Consider the following 18,462-nt stretch of genomic DNA (forward strand, 5'->3'; position numbering starts at 1 on the left):
TCTATAAACTGAGCATTAATAAGCAATCACTCTGTCCCAAAGGACTCATCTTCCATTTGAGGAAAATAATTGCTCTTCCCTGCACTCCTGCAATTATTCTAGTACGGTTTATCACTTACTGGTCCCTGGTTACCCAAGCAGTTCAGTCTGTTCTAACAGGACATTATTCATTGAAGGTAGAGCTACTCATCTCATATTTACTAGAGATCTTGAAATAACTTTCAAACTTTACTACATTTTGTTCAAGTAGCTATACTCTGTTCTCAACTGTCTTGGCTCTTGCTTCTTCATCCATATCTTGTGCCAACTAAAGCTCACCACAGACATAGTCAGTATTTATCTAAAATCTCTAAAAACAGGAAATCTGGATGTTACAGTTTTTCAATGTGTTTATTTTTATCAAAGTAATACATTTTAATGTATGGGACTAAATTAAGCTTAATATAACATCTGTATGGCACCTATCATGTATCTATCTACCATCCCCTTTATAAAGTGACCTGTCACACTCAGAGGAGGTAAGTAGATGCTATAAGCACCAACGTCCCCATTTTTCAAAGAGAAAAATACACAGTTGAGACACAATAATTTACCATAATATAAAAAGTGAATCTGGCTAAGCAGAAACAGAATCCAAAATGATCTAGATACTTTGTGCCCACTCTTTCCACCAGCTTCCAATACCCTGCCTTTATCCTCTTAAAGCTCAAAAATACCACTAACTCTACATAAAACTGAGTAGGCTGAGTAATGCTAGCCATGTGAAATTCTCCACTTTCCCCTCTTCTCTGCCTACCTGAAGGGGACTATGAGGGCACATCAAATAGTGTTCTCTGGGTTTCCTTCCTTCCACAAGAACAAGCCATTCCTTCACCTGTTGAACCATTTTTCCACCCAGGAACTACTCTCAGCTCCATTGAACCTCAGGTCCCAGCTCTTTTCTAAGCTAGCCTGAAATCAGTCAATATTAACATTGTGACTTTTTCTTCACTTCCATAAGATTATATTACAATATAATTGGGATTTCACAGGTGGAATTAAAAAGAGTTAAATTTAACTAATTAAGTTAAATTTTAAAAAATTATCCCTAGGAAACAAACAGGTTTAACAAGAAATCTACTTCTCTTGGCTAATCTACTTCTCTTGAGCATTACCACCAGGAACAGAAACCACTGACGCTGACCTTGGTCAATGGATGATCACAAATCTAGACACCTGAGAAGAGGAAGGGCAGTGGTCACATGAATTCATGGAGAGGAGCATCTCAGGCTAATTGTGTTAGTGTTTCAGGAGAGCACAGCTGCGTTGAGACGACAGATGCCCCCCATGAGGCACATTTGCTGTATGATGTGACATAGAATCAGCTTCTAAACCTGTATGTCAACATCCACACCATGAGGAAGAGTGACATCTGGAAACATTTGTAATTAATAATAGTCACCAGGGTGTGTACTTTGTGTCACTACAAGAAAAGGTTAGTCAAGGGCCAGATTTACATAAAAATAAAGCAAGTGTTTATAAATAAATGCTATATCATTCATTCAGTTCACAAACATAGCTAAATGGCTTAGACATTCTAGGTACAGAAAATGATAAAACGAGTGAAATCCCAAACACAAGGAACCCCCAAAGAACATTTTTACAAAGACCAGAAAATCCCCTTGACTCTAGATTATCTGTTTTCCCCACTGGCCTGAGGCTGGTGCCTCGGTCCCTACCTTTGGGGTAAGCATTGATATTCCCAGACCTCTCCTTCAAAGAGCTAATACCCAGGGCAGGGACTCCAACAAACTCCCATCCTCAGCTTCAATGTGTTCATCAGTTTATCAGAATGATTTTTTCTTTGCCAGGAATAACTTGACAGGGATAAGATGATTGGGTGAAATTTTTTCTTTAAAAAAAAAAAAGATGAGGCAGATCAGATAGGGAAAGTGACCAGAACCAAGAAGACCACAACTCAAAATAATATTCAAGAGTCACAATGTTAACACGCTGAATCTACAAACTGACATCAGACATCATGAGGCTTCTGTTTCGTAGTCTGCCCTTTCATGAATGAGTAGACTATTCTTCTGAAGCTCTAATATGTACAGTTGACTGTGTCACACTGGCCTCAAATACATAAGTTAACAACAAATGAATGATTTTCCTCCAGCTAGACTGTAATTACACACGTACACATTTATCAACTGGGCAAAATTTACAACTGGTTGGTTTCCCTTCTACACCACAGAATGGGACTAAAGGGAGGCGGAGTAAAGAGTCTGGCCTTTATGAGCACAGTCTGCACCAAAAGGCAGGACTCAGGCAAAAAAAGCGTGGCAGAAGACAGCCACAGCCAGCAGGATGATGCCATTGATGTTCACTATTGTCCTCCATAAAGGCTTCTCAGAGGTGTCTGTCATCTTCAGCTTCATGGCTGCCTCCTCTTCCTTTGTCATTTTGGGACCCTTCTGCTGGTCCAAGCCACAAAACAGGTCATAGGCCTTCCTGAAGCATCCTTTTTTCTCCTCAGGAGCTTCTGTATCAGGGGAAAGGCATAAAAGGATTATTGAACACAGAAGCAGGAAGGACTAGAAAAGGTTTGCAGTGGAACATCTGCCATTCTGCAGATATTTCCCAATTTTCTTAATTACAGGAATAGAAATTATATAAAATAGTCAAGTGAACTTAATGACAAGATGATGTTAATAAACGTATTTTACATCCTTATGATCAGCTAGCCTACATTTTATCTCTATCAGGCCCAATGCAAATAAATACATTTTTATTTAGAACAGTCAAAATCAAACAGAAAATGATAGTTTATGAGAGACACGTGTTAACAATGGGTTGGGGAGCTGTAACACCTCTGAAACACATAAACATATCTTTTTGCTACATTACTGGAAAGCAATGAGAATTGCATGACTCAGAAGTTCACTGGCTATATCTGAAAATCCCAAGACTTCACAACATGTCCAACCATGTAGTAAGAATTGGTCTGAACAGTTCCTGATACAGAGCAGCGGTGACCAACAGTTTCAGGGCTTAAGATCTGATGTTGCATATCAATACTGCTGAATTAAACCATCCAAATGGCCTGCCATTCAAAATGGATGCCACCAAGGGAACTGAATCTCTCCTTTGAGCCCAGGTGTGACATTGATGGTAGACAGATCTGGGTTAGAATGTCAGGTCTGTAATTCTCTAGATATGAAATTGATCCCACTGTGTTTTCAGAACCATGGTCAGGGACCACTGCTCTCCATTCTCCCATTTTTAAGTCGCAGAATTTTAGAACTGGAAAGAACCTCAGTGGTCAAGCACATATGTGTGTCAGAACTAGAACCAAAAACACAGTTTTATGACCTTGTTAATTCACCTATCATTGTCTGTATCTGTAAAATTGGAAAAATGCCTTCTTCATTGTAAGATTGAATGAGAGAGCATCCAGTGCATAGTAGGTGTCAAGAAGTGTTAGTCTCCTCCTAGTTTCTCTTTTCTCTCACACACATAAAAGAGACAAGCCTCCCTGTACCACTCTACTTTGGTCTGCTTCACCATAATAGGAGAATGGGGAAGAAGTAACAAAGATTTGGGCTCACAAACAGCCCAAGTGAAAAATTCATGGTTGCCTGGGTCACTAAAAATTTGAGTGGCCTTGAGAAAGTCTGTAGACCTCATTTTACTCATCTATAAAATTGGAAGAATTATACTTGCATTACCTGCTTTAAAGGGATAATGTGGCACCAAAAGGAATCACTAGACTAGAGTGATTAAATTAATTCATAATTTAAACATATTATAATCACATCATTATTTGTCATGATGATGGTGGTGGTAATGATAATGATATAAGGGTGAAACCTCATGCTGTTTCTCAGAGAATGATGAGGATGATACCCATTGTCTGTAAAAGTCCTCTAGAGATCTTAGTTTATTGTACTTTAAGGGCAGGGTGTCAGTATGATTTCACCATGAGCTCATAAAGAAACAACAGAATTCCAGTGCTGCCATAAACCTCAGAAGTCACTAAGCTAATTCTCTAGCCAGCGTGGGAGTCCCCTTTAAGCATCCTTAATAGATGTACACTTGCCACTTACCCCTTTCCAGCCAAACTCAAAAAACTCTTCCTTAGTTGCAACCATAATGGTGATAATTATTGCCAATTCTATCATGGAGCATTATTTCATTCAATGTTTCCAACAGTGCTATGAAGTATAGGCTATCATTTAGAATACTTTTATGTGAGAAGCCTGAGCTTTAGAAACATTTGCCCAAGGTAATAAGTAGAGAAGCCAGGATTCAATCTCAGTTCTTCCTGAATCCAAGTCCCATACTCTGTCTCTGCACCATCCTGCTTCCTTACTTTGAATTAAAACTAGATGAGTTCTTTCCAACCACTAGTCTTAACTTTGTTCTCTAGTGTGAAACTAACCTTTTCTTCCACATTAGAACATTAAAAACACTCTTCATCTATGTCCCTTTAAAATCTATGGTATTCTCACTCAATGTGGGGATATTTTTGGAGGTGGGAGAAATAGGGGGTATGTTCACTCCTAACTGTTCTGGGAAGCAGAAAGGTGCTGCCTTTCAGCACCATGGTAACCTGCCTGTGGCTCCAGGCTCCTTCCAGCACTTGTTGAGTCACAGGTTTCATAACTGAAAGGTCTTTAGAGATCAAAAGCAGATTGTATCAGAGCAGGGACCATCCATAGGCAAAGCCTCTCCATTCCAAGACCTAAATTTACAAGTCTGTCAAATGAGATGATACGACCAAATGATCTTAGGGCCCTTTCTTGATTTAGGATTCTATGATATCCCTGGTGGCCAGATTCAGAACTTGTTCGGCTGTATATGTGCTCCCCTTCAGATAGAATGATGAAACCTTCAGCCTAGTGCCAGGTAAATTACATATGACATTGAGCTCCCACACCTCTGTACACCACACATCTCCACAACCATCCTCTACATAGAGAAAAAGAAAAAGAGGTTGCAACACAGAAATTGAAGAAATTTCTCCATGATCAGATAAGTCTCTGACATTAAGCATTATCTCACTGGACTTCCAGAAAAATTCTATTTTCTAAATCTGATGTGGTAAACCAGCAAGACATAAGATCCCAGAGCCTCTATTCCATCCCCCTGATATTAGCTTGGTTACTAGACCTGACCATAGCTTTGATTCTATCTGCTTTCAACTCACGGGCTAGGTCAGAAGACCTCTAACTCTTTTCTTGTCCCTGGCCATGCCCCAAATCAAGTCAAGGGGGCAAATTTCTCACCCACACTTAATCACTGGGCATTGTAAAGTATAAGTGGTGAGGGGGCTGTGATGATTCTGTACCTCTCTCCTCCCCTTAACCAGGCTTCAGAGTGAACATCCTAAAACCTATTTATTCATCTTGCCCTCATCCGGCTCCCCACTCCCTTTAGGAGAGAGAGCTGAGCTTTGATGATGGCATTTAGTGAAGGCTTCAGTAGTGATCTAGTTGTTGTAGGAATAAATTTTTAGGGCTCAGGAATAGGCTCTGAGTCAAAAATCACCTATTTCAATGGTCTCCTCTGGGGCTTCATGGATGTCCTCTTCTCCTGCATCTAGGTCAACACGTTCCTCTTTGCTGTTGCGCAGGCTCCAACACAGGCGGTAGAGCTGTGGAGAAAGCAGAACAGGTTAGCAGAAGGATTCAAACACTGTCTTGGGCCAAGAAGTTAGGAGAACAAAGAGATATGCATCAAGAAGTTTCTCAGTACCAACAAGAGCATAGATAACAGTTTCCATCCATAGCATTATATCTAAATATGTTAGGAACTTAGATGTAAATCATTCATACACATATAAACATTAGCCCTTATGATACATGCACGTTCTGAGGCTAAGAGGCTGCCTTGAATACAGAAATGTTTTGAATGAATGAACACTTGCTACATATGATAAATGAATCTTTTCCTTTTAGCACTGGAGCTCTGAAACAAGACTAGACACCTATTTGTCCAGGTCAGCAGTGTAAGATCAGATTTTTGCATTTGTGTTTATCATATAATGGGGGGAAAGCCTATAGAATAAGGAGCCACTTAGAACAAGGAAGAGCTGGAGGCACAGTCTCTATTGCCATGAAACCAGAAATTTAAAGTCTAAAAATCAATGCAGTGTGTTCATCCCAGCCATGCCCTCTTTGGTGACTACTTTGCTTTCTCTACTCCAAGAGGATGCATGGAGGTAAATATGTTTGGGGTTGCAACTCAGAGACAGGTATCAGGAAGCAATTAATACAACACAAAGAAAGCATGTGACAGATTTGGCCAATAAACATGATGGTGGTTCTGCTGCTATAAGAGCAGTTTTTGTTGGTCACAGCTTTGAAAATTTAGCAATGAGGCTGAAGGTCTCTTAGGGATTTCTTAAATCCCTGTATTTGTGTATGTGTGAGTAATTGGTTAACTAAACCCTTTCTCTTTCTCTATGGACAAATATGATGATCATGGGTTAACTCTCCAGCTCTGTTCCTTGGAAACCTGGAAAGGGCAGAATGTCAGTTGTGCTGGGTTACCAGGCTATATTGCTTATGGTAAAATTGGCCCATAATTGTTCATCATCTGCATTGGGAAGATTGTGAATATACCCTAAATCAAGGGCAACATCTAGAGATAAATAAGAATACTTGCCATTTTTGAAGTCTTGAGGACTTTGATATTGTTTGAAATTTCTTGACTTCTATGGGCAATTGTTTAGATGCTTAATTGGGAAAAAATAAAGGGCAACTGATACTTCAGATTTCCCTGTATGTGGTGATTTTCGAAACTTGGTATGTCCCCTTCCTTCTAGAATCCCTAGAAGTTCTGACCATGAGACTGTTACAAGAAACATAAGTGCCTGCCCATGTGATCTCATTCTCTTGTACCTGAGCTGTCACTTGGGGAGCATGATTCACAGAATATATACCCTGGACTTAAACGTGGACTTCTGTGAGGACTCCCACTGAAGACACATGCTTTATACTGCCCTGCTGGCACACAGTTTCCTATCCTGCTTCCTTCTACGTGGCACCAAGACTAAGTACAGACTATTTTAGTCAGGTGAGTGTAAGATGTCTAATCGAACCAAGGGCAACCAAAATGGTTATTGCAGTATGAATATAACAAGGGCAGGATGGGTCTCCCAAATGGATACTCACATGCACATCTGGAATGGGCTTAGTGAAGAGGGAGATGACCACAATGATGATGATAGAAATGACAAAAAGGATAATGGCAAAGTACAGATAGTGCACACCACAGATAATCGTTGGGCAGTTGCTGGGCTCCATGCAGCTCCCGGTTCCATAAGCAAACTCAGCAATCATACGGGACACCCCGATCAGAAATCCTATGATCAGTCCCCAGAAGGCTCCCTGTGAAAGAAAACTTTTTTGTGATGCTGAACACAAAAAAAAAAACAGCTGTGCACTCCTGAGGGACAGAGACAAAAGAATAAAGGTGTGATAAATGATAGCTCTGGGTCATCTGAAGCCAGAACACTAGAGTTCCGAATATGGCTAGGAGTGTTATGTCAGGCCTTCAGTGGGTGTCATGTTTATCATGTGTCAATGATGTGATTTTACCTGGGTCATAAGACAAGGATTTATAATAGAATAAGGTAAAGTGACTAATAACTTGTTAAAATATCAACCCAGAGACTTAATTGCAAAAATTCCCTTTAACTTTAAAAATAATTTGAATCTCTCTGCTTGCAGCTACTATTACCATTAGCCTCCAGATTTAGGTACATTCAGGTATAGAGTAATTACTTGTGAAGTAATTTGTATTCTTCGAAGACATAGAAAAAGAAATCAGGTTTTTGGGGATAGAGGAGAAAGCAACTTTTCCATCAGCCCCTTTTACAACTCCAAAGTCACTGTTTTTAATTTGTGAATATAAAATTATACTATGTGTTTTTATACTAAATCTTGGGTTTCCATATTAGAACTACAGAAGACTTTAAGAGACTAGAAACATTGTGGGACAACTTTTCAGGGTTGGTTTTTTTTTAACCCTCCATTCCTCCCTCCCTCCTTTCCTTCTTTCCCTCCTTCCTTCCTTACTCCTTCCTTCCTTCCTTCCTTTCTTCCTTCCTTCCTTCCTTCTTTCCTTCCTTCCTTCCTTCCTTCCTTCCTTCCTTCCTTCCTTTTCTCTTTCCTTCCTTCTTTCTTGTCAGTCTTCACCTAGAGGACCAGGTCTGAGTCTAGAGGCCACATTTTAAAAGGACCAGTGACAAAGTAAAGAGAGCTTATAGAAGGGGGCTATAAAGAGCCTTCATGATTTTGTCAAGGGTAGATCTGAATAGCTTCCTTGTTAGCCATCAGTACCCCTACCCTTTGTATTCCAGGTGCACTAAATTACCAGCTATTCTTAAATGTGACATCTATGTTCATGTCTCAGGCCTTACAAAGGTCATTCTAGAGTGAAGGGAAGCGCAGGCTCTTCCCTTCTTGGTAATTTTGTTCTAACTTGAATGTCCCCTCTCTTTCCCAGACAGAGCTGGGTCGGCACATCGTCCTGGCTATGACTGCAGCACTGTGGACACACCTCCATGCCAGAGCTGACCACACTGCTATGTAATCATGCATTCATTTCTCTGTCTCCCATCTGAACTGCGAGCTGGCTTAAGGAAGGAACTTTGTGGTGCTAGTGCCTGGCCCCATGTCTGGCATTAGGAAGTGTCTGCTAGATGAATAAATGAACAAGGAAAAATGAAAACATGGGTGTTCACCATTCATCCTCCATATGCTATTCAGTCAAAAAATTATTTCTTGACTTTAGTTTGTGTAAATAGTATCAATATAACTTGCTAAGGCTTTCCTTCTCTTTTGGCAATTAGCCTCTTCTTATTCCTTTAGTCTTTATTGTTGAGACACTCTCAAAAAAAATCTGAAAAACTTTGACATTTTCCTCAAGACTTAGAGCTAACCCTCAGCAAACACAGTGCCTGACCAGTTCTGAGAATCACTTTGCAGTATCTACATGCTACTCTCTGAAGATTCTAGGTTGATGTTTCTCACCCTCCTTACTGTGACATTTAGGCTGGATAATTCTTTGTTGCAGGAATGAGGCTATCTTGCATATTATACAATGTTTAGCAGCATTCCTAGGCTCTACCCACTAAATACCAGTATAACCAAATCATAACAATAAAAAATGTTCCCAGACATCATCAAATGTCCCTGGGAGAGGGCAAACTCACCCCCAGTTGAGAACATCTACCATCTATCCCAATCCCAATTCTTAGCCTTATTTTCTGAAAGCCCTGGTCCATTGCTGAGTTGAATCTGCCTGTGGTCCACCACAATACCCAGCTGGGTTTCTGGCCCCATGTTCCTAGCTTGTATTTTAGAAATCTCTCAATGAACCAGCCTCTGCCAATCCCTACTGAAACTTATCCCATTGTGTACCCATTTCTCTAACCTGTATATATCACTTTCAGGTTCAATTCTGATGTCTCGGTGGTATTGACACACTGTGTTTTGTGTCACCATGGAATCTGGACTATCTTCCTAATGGCAAATGTTGAATGAAGAGAGACATGTAGTGATTACATGGGTCACTCCATGGAGTGATTTCCCTGGTATGTATTTGTTTCTGTCTTATTGGGAGAAAGGGGTTGTCTCCAACCAAATATATGTGATCCTTTACAGTGTTTCAGACAAAGAACTATAGTCAGCATCCCCACCCTTCCCCAACCTTCCCCAGGCATAGAGATGGTTGAATAAAGAGACAGCTGAGCAACACACTAGTCAGAAGGCATAGCCAAAGGAATCTTTTTCATAGTGCTTCAAAACATGTGATGGTGCCCCCACTGATGACCCAAAGTCTTTAGCCTGGCTTTCAGAAGGGCCAGGCCTAACCTCAACTCAACCTGCCTCTCCAGTTGTGTCTTTTATTATCCACACACACAAACTTCCTCTCAAGCCAGGCAAGATTTCTGACAAGTATCTCACCTTCATCTCTGTCCTTCCACTTCCATCTCCGAGTTCTGTGCAATGCTGTTCTTTCTGCCTTGAATGTCCTCCCTTCCCTCTCAGTTTCAACCCATGCTGATGTAGTCTTTCTAGGAACCCCTCTCTACTAGTATTTCATGCCACGTTTTATCCCTCAATTGTTATCTACCTTACATTGTTTTGCATATAAACTGCTTGAGCACCAGAAGTTTGTCCTTCACGAGGCCCTGAAAAGTGCTGGCTGGAGAGTCGAGCTCTCTGCAGGTGGAGGCCTGTGCTAGGACTTCCTCTGGAGCTGCTCACCCAGAGGCTACAAACTTCCCAAGGAATATCATGCAGTTAATAAAAACTCACCAAGATTAGATGGAAAATGTATGTCATTAGTTAGGAATTAGTTTGGAACCTGCAACAAGGAGGAGGGGGAGTCCAAGAGAATGTAAACCCATGAGAGTCCCATGGTCCCTGGAAGAACCCTCAGAGGCACATCCATTCCAGCCTGAGACCTCTGGGAAATAGAATCCCTCCCACAGAGAATATGCAAATCCAGGTGGGAATTTCTGTGCCAGATTGGGCTATTCTGGACATACATGAATGACACCTACCTGCTCATTGACTCTCTTGCAGAAAATAGCAAGCAGGAAGACAGCTGCGATGGGTGGTCCCAAGTAACTGGTGATGGACTGGATGTAATCGAAGAGCTGCCCACTTTGTGCTGACTGCACAACGGGCACCCAGGCAATGCTGATGCCAATCAACACCAGGATGAACAATCTGAAATCAAACCCCCACAACAGAGTGTCAATAAATAACTCTACATTAATAAATATATATAGCTGTGCATCATATATATATGTATATATATATATATACACACACATATACACACATACACACACACACACATATATATAACTAGCAAATATATACACATAAATGTGTATATGATATGACCACAGCATGGAAACATAATTAGCAAATTCATTCTTAAGGCTTTTTTCTTCTGTATTCTGCCTCCTTGGGAAAGTCATCTGTGCCTATGAATAAGTGAAATGCACTTGGCTTTCAATAACCTAGACTTGTCATTACCATAACAGAATCCCACTTTGAGAGACAGTAGAATGTGGGAACAAGGGTGTGGACTTTGGATGTAGGAAGTCCTGGATTCAAATTTTTATTCTTTCTGTGTGACATAGGACACCTGGCTTTACCTCTCAGTCTCAATTTCTCCATCTGCAGCTGGGAATACTATGACTGAACTTGCAAGGTTGAAATAAGGATTAGCTATAGTAAAACACCTAGCAAATAGTAAGCACTCAATAAATAGTAAAAACTATCATTATTATTTTCTTCTCCTTCTACTTCCCCTTCTCCTTCTTCTTATTCATAATAAAGTTAAAATCGTAAGTCAAGAAGAGTTTATAAAGAACCAGTAGAGTGGCGCAATGGTTAAGAGCTGGCTTGGGATGCCAGAGGGCCCCGGTTCGGATCCCATATATGAGGGCCAGTGACACTGTCCTCTACAGCTAAGATGCTGAACAACAGCTCAACCTGGAGCTGGGCTGCCGTGAGTCACCAGCGACGGTGTAGGCTGCAGCCCCTGCTGCAGTGGGCTGCCATGGGCTACCGTATGCAGCCAGCAGCCAGCGTGAGCAGCCAGCAGCCGCAGTGAGTGGCCGTCCAGAAGCCGGCGACTGATCTGCCTCGCCCGGGAAGAGCACAATGATGGTGCCAACTTGGGCCAGTGAAGCAACATCCTCCACAACTAGACTGAAGAACAAAAGAACAGCAACTTGTCTGTTCCCCTTCCCCCAATTCCCCAGCGCTGTTCCCATCCCCCAATTCCCCAATAAAAATCTTTAAAAAAAAGAAAGAAAGACATGGTCTAGATAGAAAGGGATTTCTATCTCTCCTCCTGTTGAGTTTCACTTCAAATCCTGAAAAGATTGGCGGGTTCCCTGACTAGGCCTCTTATTTGTGCTCTTGATTTAATTAGAAAGAAGGCTGTGATTCCCTGGTCCCATTTACCTCAATTTAAGGCAAAAACAAGTCTGAAACTAACCTTCACAAAGCAGTGTTTTCACTCACATATTTCTCCCTCTGGAATGTTCTTCCCACTGCCCCCCACTCACCCAAATCCTACCCACCATTTTGGACTCAGCTCAGGGTCTCCTTCCACCAGAAGCCTTCTCCAACTACTGCATGCCATGCTCACCTCTCCCTTCTCTGAACACTTGATCACTCTTACAGTCCCCACAGCAAAGTTCAGGATTGTTTTCTGTAGCTGTAAACTTATCTAGGCAAGGGATAAGTCCCAGGGCAGCAGTCATTGGATGCACAAAAATGTTAGCCCCAACATAACCTCAGGGCCAATGGGTCTAGCCCTGAGCAGAGCAACAAAATGGTTTCCTTCCCATGTTGCATCCTAAGCCTTATAAATAACAGAAAAGCCAGTAAACTCCTTCCTAAGGAAAAATTAGTCAGGGTAATGGTGCTGCTTCCTGTGAAGCACAGTAGTAGACTCTTTCCCGGTCAGACCTCTCCTGAACGCCAGATGTCTTGTCACCTGAGAGTGATCTATCAGTTTTCCCTTCCTTCCTTTGCCCTATCTTGATCATGACACCTATGAGGTGGCATACCCTTCCTGCACTCACTGAGAACCTCTCTTCTGACTGACATCCCAGAGATTTGTTCCACCTGCCCTGAGGAGGCTGACCTGCCATTGCCCCATGGAGAAACATTGCAGAGTTTCTGTTAGTCTTCAATCCAGACCAAGTGCTCCATGGATAATCATGATGATTAGCGTACCTGACCCATGTGTCAATGCTTACTGCTTTCCGTATCTTATTGTGTCCATTAGCCCATTGACAATTACATGTGCACATAGCCTGGTGTTTTAGACTACAGAAGGTGTTCCCAAGCAAAATATCTCTTGATCCTTAAAATGATCCTGCAAAATGTTTCAGCCAAGGGTCAAGGCATCAGAGGCGTCTGGACCTCAGAGATGGCCAGTGAGGAGAGCTGCAGTGTGGAGGGCTGAGGAGGACAGCATGGGATGGTATAAATAGCTTTGGATAAGGACTCAGTTGGCTCTGAGTTCCAGTCCTGGCTCTGCCATTGTCCCAGCTGCCTGTCTTTAGGCAGAATGAGCCTCATTTTTGTTGTTGATAAGCTGAGGGTTAGATTAGATGATCACTGATGTCACATCTCATTCCAGAGGGGCATTGTTTGATGATCTCCAATTTAAAGTTAATGCCACTAACGAATAATAATAATAATAATAATAATAATAAAATAAAGTTAATGCTACTGAAGGGCAAAGATAACTAGCCACAGAGGTTACTCTCATTCTACCCAAGTATCTACCAGCCTTCCTTAGCTTGAGTGAAGCTCTCTGATCATTCAAGCTTTCATGGTGCATGGCAATGGGGAGCTGCATTTACCTTCCTGCAATCATGAGCTCTTTCTCGGTTGCTCTCCTCCGGATCTTGGTGTAGATGTCCATGGTGAAGAGGGTGCTGGCACTGTTAAAGATGGAGGTCAGGGAGCTCATGAGGGAGGCCAACATGACTGACAGCATCAGACCTCGCAGTCCTGGAAGAGAAGGGGATTCTGAGTGGCACACACAGCACCTTAGCAATTTTGTACTTATAAAATATGAGGACTCAAGGTTTATTTGTCTTCTGAAACCACACCATGGTCTTCTACTTATCTCTCCAGAAAGACTGGGCATTTTAAGGAATGTACTGTGGCTTTACATTATATTCTAAACTCATAGCTGTCAACAAAGATCTAGGGACAAAATATATATGAGGTAAATACTTTGTAGTTGGATCATTATGCTGTTGCTGGTGATGGTGATGGGATATGTGTGTGTGTTTCCATCTGAGGGGACTTTTATAAGGTCTCCCACACAAAAGATTCATAATATAGCAGAAACATTTAAACTAAAATTCAAAAGATGATATTCTCAAGAAAATGAAAATACAACCCATTGAATGGGTGAAAAATTTTGCACATCATATATCTAATAAGGGTCTAGTACACAGAATATATAAAGAACTCCTACAACTCAATAATAAAAAGACAACCTGATTAAAAATGGGCAAAGGGTCTGAGTAGACACTTCTTCAAAGAAGATAAACAAGGGGATAATAATCACATGAAAATATGTTCAACGTCAGAAAAATTCAAATCAAACCTACAATAAGATGTTACTTTGCACCCACTAGGGTAACTATAATAATAATAATAAAGACACAATAGTAAATGTGGGTGGATATGTGGAGAAATAAGAACCCACATGCATTACTGGCAGTAATGTAAAATGGTACATCCATTGCTGAAAATAGTCTGGCATTTCCTCAAATAGTTAAACATATGACCTATTAATTCCACTCCTATCTCTTGGACAGTCCTGGCTAATCTGATATATATATATATATATATATATATATATATATATATATATATATATATATATATATATATACATATATATCTTTGGACACATATGCTACCCAACAGAAGAAGTCTTACCCTTTACCCACTTTACCATCTTTCACATATCCAAAAAAACCTCATGTCCTCTTAAACTCTCTCTTCTCCAAGCTAAACATCCTCAGTTTCTTGCACTATTTCTGTACAATTGGGTTTGGGGGACCCAAATACATAAAATTTGACATAGATCACTATTAAAGTTCAGCTTGTTAGGAATTGACATTCCTGCCTTTTGAGATCTTTTTGGAACATGATTCTACCATCCTGTAGGTTTTATATCTGTGAATAATTTTATAGTTTCATCTACAGTCCTGCAAGATGAGTGATCAAGGCTGCCCATTCCAATTATTTTGTCATTTGTCAAGAGGATTTTTTAAATGGCTCCTCCTGAGTTCCTATAACATAGATCACAGACTACTGGAGATACAGAAGGTATTATAAAGATCATCTAATCAAACTGTCTCATGTTTCAGTTGATAAAACAGAGGTCCATTTCAAGGAGTTAGTAGGTAGGGCTTCGAGCTCTGCCTCTGCCCTTTGCTTCACCAGTTAATTGTTGAGTTGGGATACAGCTCTCTCCTTCTATACCAAACTCTTATCAAACTCCCGTTTGCTTATTCACTCAACAAATACTTGTTGAATATATTTTACAGCAGTCCAGGCAAGAAATAATGGTATATCAGAGTAAGATGATGAAGGTAAAAAATAGAGATTAATGAATATGAGCTGTTTTAGGAGGCAAAATGGACAGAATTTCCCCACCAAGTGGTGGGGAAACATTTACTGGCTGAGTAGAGGAGGATGAATCTACAAAATAGACAAAAGGAGCAGCTGAAAAGAATGAGGGGGGAAAAAGACAAACAGAAGAAAATCATATTATGGAATCCAAGAGAAGAAAACTCAAGAAAGATGAATGATCAATAATGCTGAATGCTACTGAGGAGTCAAGTAAAATGAGGAATGGAAAACATCTATTTGACCCAGCATCAGGAGGTCATTGGGGAATTTGGTGTTTACAGAAGCCAGATTCCAGCTGGTAAAAGAGTGGTAATGGCACAGATGAACACAGCATTCATTGTCCTGCATGCTATGTCTCTTTCTATAGTGTACAATCCACTCCACTCCAACACAGTGTGCAGAGCAACAGTCTTCACCAAGGGTCTATCTGCCAATCTAAAGAAATACCATAAACACCCCCCAGAAGATAGTGTAAATCCAAGCCAGAACTCTACAAGAGCCATGTGACACTTACTAATTGCAACCTCAATTAATAAGCAGCCCAGCTCAATGAATAGTTAACTATTACTTCCACATTTATAGAATTTAAATGCAAATGGTTTGCCCAAGGTCTTGCATCCAGTCTATGGTTTAAAACAAGTTTTTTTTTGGGGGGCCGGCCAAGTGGCGCGATGGTTAAGAACTGGCTTGGGATGCCAGAGGGCCCCGGTTCGGATCCCACATATGAGGGCCAGTGACACTGCCCTCCACAGCTAAGATGCTGAACAACAGCTCAACCTGGAGCTGGGCTGCTGTGAGAGTCGCCGGCGATGGCGTAGGCTGCAGCCCCTGCTGCAGTGGGTTGCCATGGGCTACCGTGTGTGGCCAGCAGCCAGCGTGAGCGGCCATTAGCCACCGTGAGCGGCCGTCCAGAAGCCGGCGACTGATCTGCCTCACCCGGGAAGAGCGCAATGATGGTACCAACTTGGGCCAGTGAAGCAACATCCTCCCCAACTAGACTGAAGAACAAAAGGACAGCAACTTGTCTGTTCCCCTTCCCCCAATTCCCCACCGCTGTTCCCATCCCCCCAATTCCCCAATAAAAATCTTTAAAAAAAAAACAAGTTTTTTTTTAAAGACCATCCCAAATTCCTCAATTCCAGCCTTAAGCAGAGTTATGTCAGCCAGGCATTGAGTTGCTGTGTGACTTGGAAAAACCACTTTCCTTCTGCAGGTCTCAGTTTCCCTAACTGTAAAATGAAGATGTTTGACTAGGTAATCTCTGTGTTTCCTTTCAGTAATAAAATTTTATATATGTTTATTCTAAATTTTCCTGATCAATACCTTTGAATTTTTGGTCTCTTGAGACCCCTTAACCTAATGAGATTTGCACCTCCCCTAACTACTCCAGACTCTAAGTTCTCAAGTTCCAAAGATAACATATTCTCTATAGTGAGAAGACCCCATCTATTGACTGCCTCAAATGTCCTCATTCTAGAGCTAAAACCACTTCTTGCTTTCTCTCCATGTTTTTTGCTTGAAACAGTCTAGAAGTCAATTCATTCTCCAGGTAAAACTCCACATATTTCAGGCTGTCATGTTAATGTTTGTTGGAGAGCTACGAAAGACCTTCCAGATGAGCATGGAAAAGTCATGTTTTTCCCTAACACATTTCAGATCATTTCCTTTCCAGGCCTGACTGATGGACAAGTGCCAGATCTCAGAAGGCCCAACCAAGCCCTATGTCTCCTTCCCATTGAGGAAAGACATGGTCAAAAACTGAGGACATCTGGAATGAAGCTTTCCCTACAAGAAAGACCCTTCCAATGGAGACAACTCTCACCATTGGGCATGAGCTCCACCACCAGGGTGGGGTAGGCGATGTTGGTACAGCCAACCTTGGTGCCGCAATATTTCTCACACTCTGAGGGGAGGACGCAGGCAATTTTTTCTGTGGAGAGATAAAAAGTCACGTCAGCAAACAGACATCAGGGAAAAATTTTTAAGATTCACCTTCTTAAACAAGACTTCAAAGAAGACATTCATGCCCAAGGCCCAGAAATGGTTCCACAAAGAGTACAGCTCCTGGATGAGCCCTTTGATGCCATGTCCCTGCTCCCACTGGTCATGACCATTCCCAGGCTTTGACTAGGGAAGAAAGACAGCTCCTAGTCAGAGGAAGGGGAAGCAGCACAGAAATGCTCAGCATGGGAAGGGAGTTGAGCACAGTACTTAGACTTTAGCCAGCTACCCCACAGCTTAGCAGTAACTATTGTCTTGTTTGCCTGAAGATCACAGTGACTCATGGTTCCTAATTTTGAGATTTATTTGAGGCTTAAGCAGCTCTCGCAAGTAGGGTTGAATGCCCAGAAAACTGAGGGAAATCCCTAGTGGGAGAGCAGTTGGGTATTATTTCCATAATGTGGATAATCTGGAGTAGAGATAGAAAGGAAGTAGTCTGGGAGGGGGAAAGAACATGATCTAGAGACTTGGAGAAACATCTAGAAACTTCTATAGAATTCTATACAATTCAAGTCAACGAACATTTATTAGGTACCTGCTACAGGTATTTCATTTAGTGCTGCCTTTATAGCACTCATTCATCTCAAATATTTGTGTGTGTGTGTGTGTGTGTGTTATAGCCATTGTAATGTAAACGATTCAGTTAGATATACTTATTCATGACAGGCAAGCCTGTATAAGAGTGTGAGGGCGCTATTAGGAGCATGCAGCTAATGGTAACAAGTGCCCCAAGACTGCCTTGTCTTCATTGTAGAGAGTGCTCACCAACTTTCATTCTGTGGTGCTCTCTTTTTTGCCATTATTCTATATTCCGTGAAAGTTTGGACCTATGATGGCTGACCCAAAAAATGCATGCAACTGGCAATGCTGGAGAGGCCACAAAAGGGCCAAGGAAGAATCTGTCACCCTAGAGAGCAATGTGCAAACCTCGGGAGTCCTTCAAAAGAAATGGTCCAGGAAACAGGGCTCAGAGCGGCAGATACTTAGAGACTGGCTGGGGTCCTCTGACATTAAGGACATTGTACACAGCCTGCATGAGACTAAGCAAGAAGTGAGCAAGTATTAGCTGGAAGAAGCCACAGCTAAAGGCATATCATGACTTCAGAGAATTTGCAAAACGAGGGAAAGCAATTGTCAACGTGAGAAACCAAGGAAGGCAACTCCACGGGTTCTGTGACCTCAAGTGGTCCACACTATAGAGCAGCAGTTCTCAACCTTCCTAATTCCGCAACCCCTTAATACAGTTCCTCATGTTGTGGTGACCCCCAAC

The 18,462-nt window shown here is 41.6% G+C and overlaps 1 protein-coding gene across 1 annotated transcript in view; it reads right to left on the minus strand.

Annotated features, from left to right (window-relative positions):
* Positions 1–394: 394 nt before the first annotated feature.
* The window catches only part of SLC5A1 (solute carrier family 5 member 1), a 79,518-nt gene continuing 61,450 nt past the window's right edge, over positions 395–18,462 (minus strand). The window contains exons 10-15 of the mRNA XM_019643037.1: positions 17,014–17,121; positions 13,397–13,547; positions 10,559–10,727; positions 7,158–7,373; positions 5,530–5,635; positions 395–2,521 (exon numbers count right to left, since the gene is read on the minus strand). Of these exons, the coding sequence (XP_019498582.1) occupies positions 2,304–2,521; positions 5,530–5,635; positions 7,158–7,373; positions 10,559–10,727; positions 13,397–13,547; positions 17,014–17,121 (968 nt within the window). The 3' untranslated portion in view covers positions 395–2,303. The remainder of the gene's footprint in view (positions 2,522–5,529; positions 5,636–7,157; positions 7,374–10,558; positions 10,728–13,396; positions 13,548–17,013; positions 17,122–18,462) is intronic.

The sequence above is a fragment of the Hipposideros armiger genome, unplaced genomic scaffold (assembly GCF_001890085.2).
Source record: "Hipposideros armiger isolate ML-2016 unplaced genomic scaffold, ASM189008v1 scaffold_75, whole genome shotgun sequence".
Taxonomy (NCBI): Eukaryota; Metazoa; Chordata; class Mammalia; order Chiroptera; family Hipposideridae; genus Hipposideros; species Hipposideros armiger.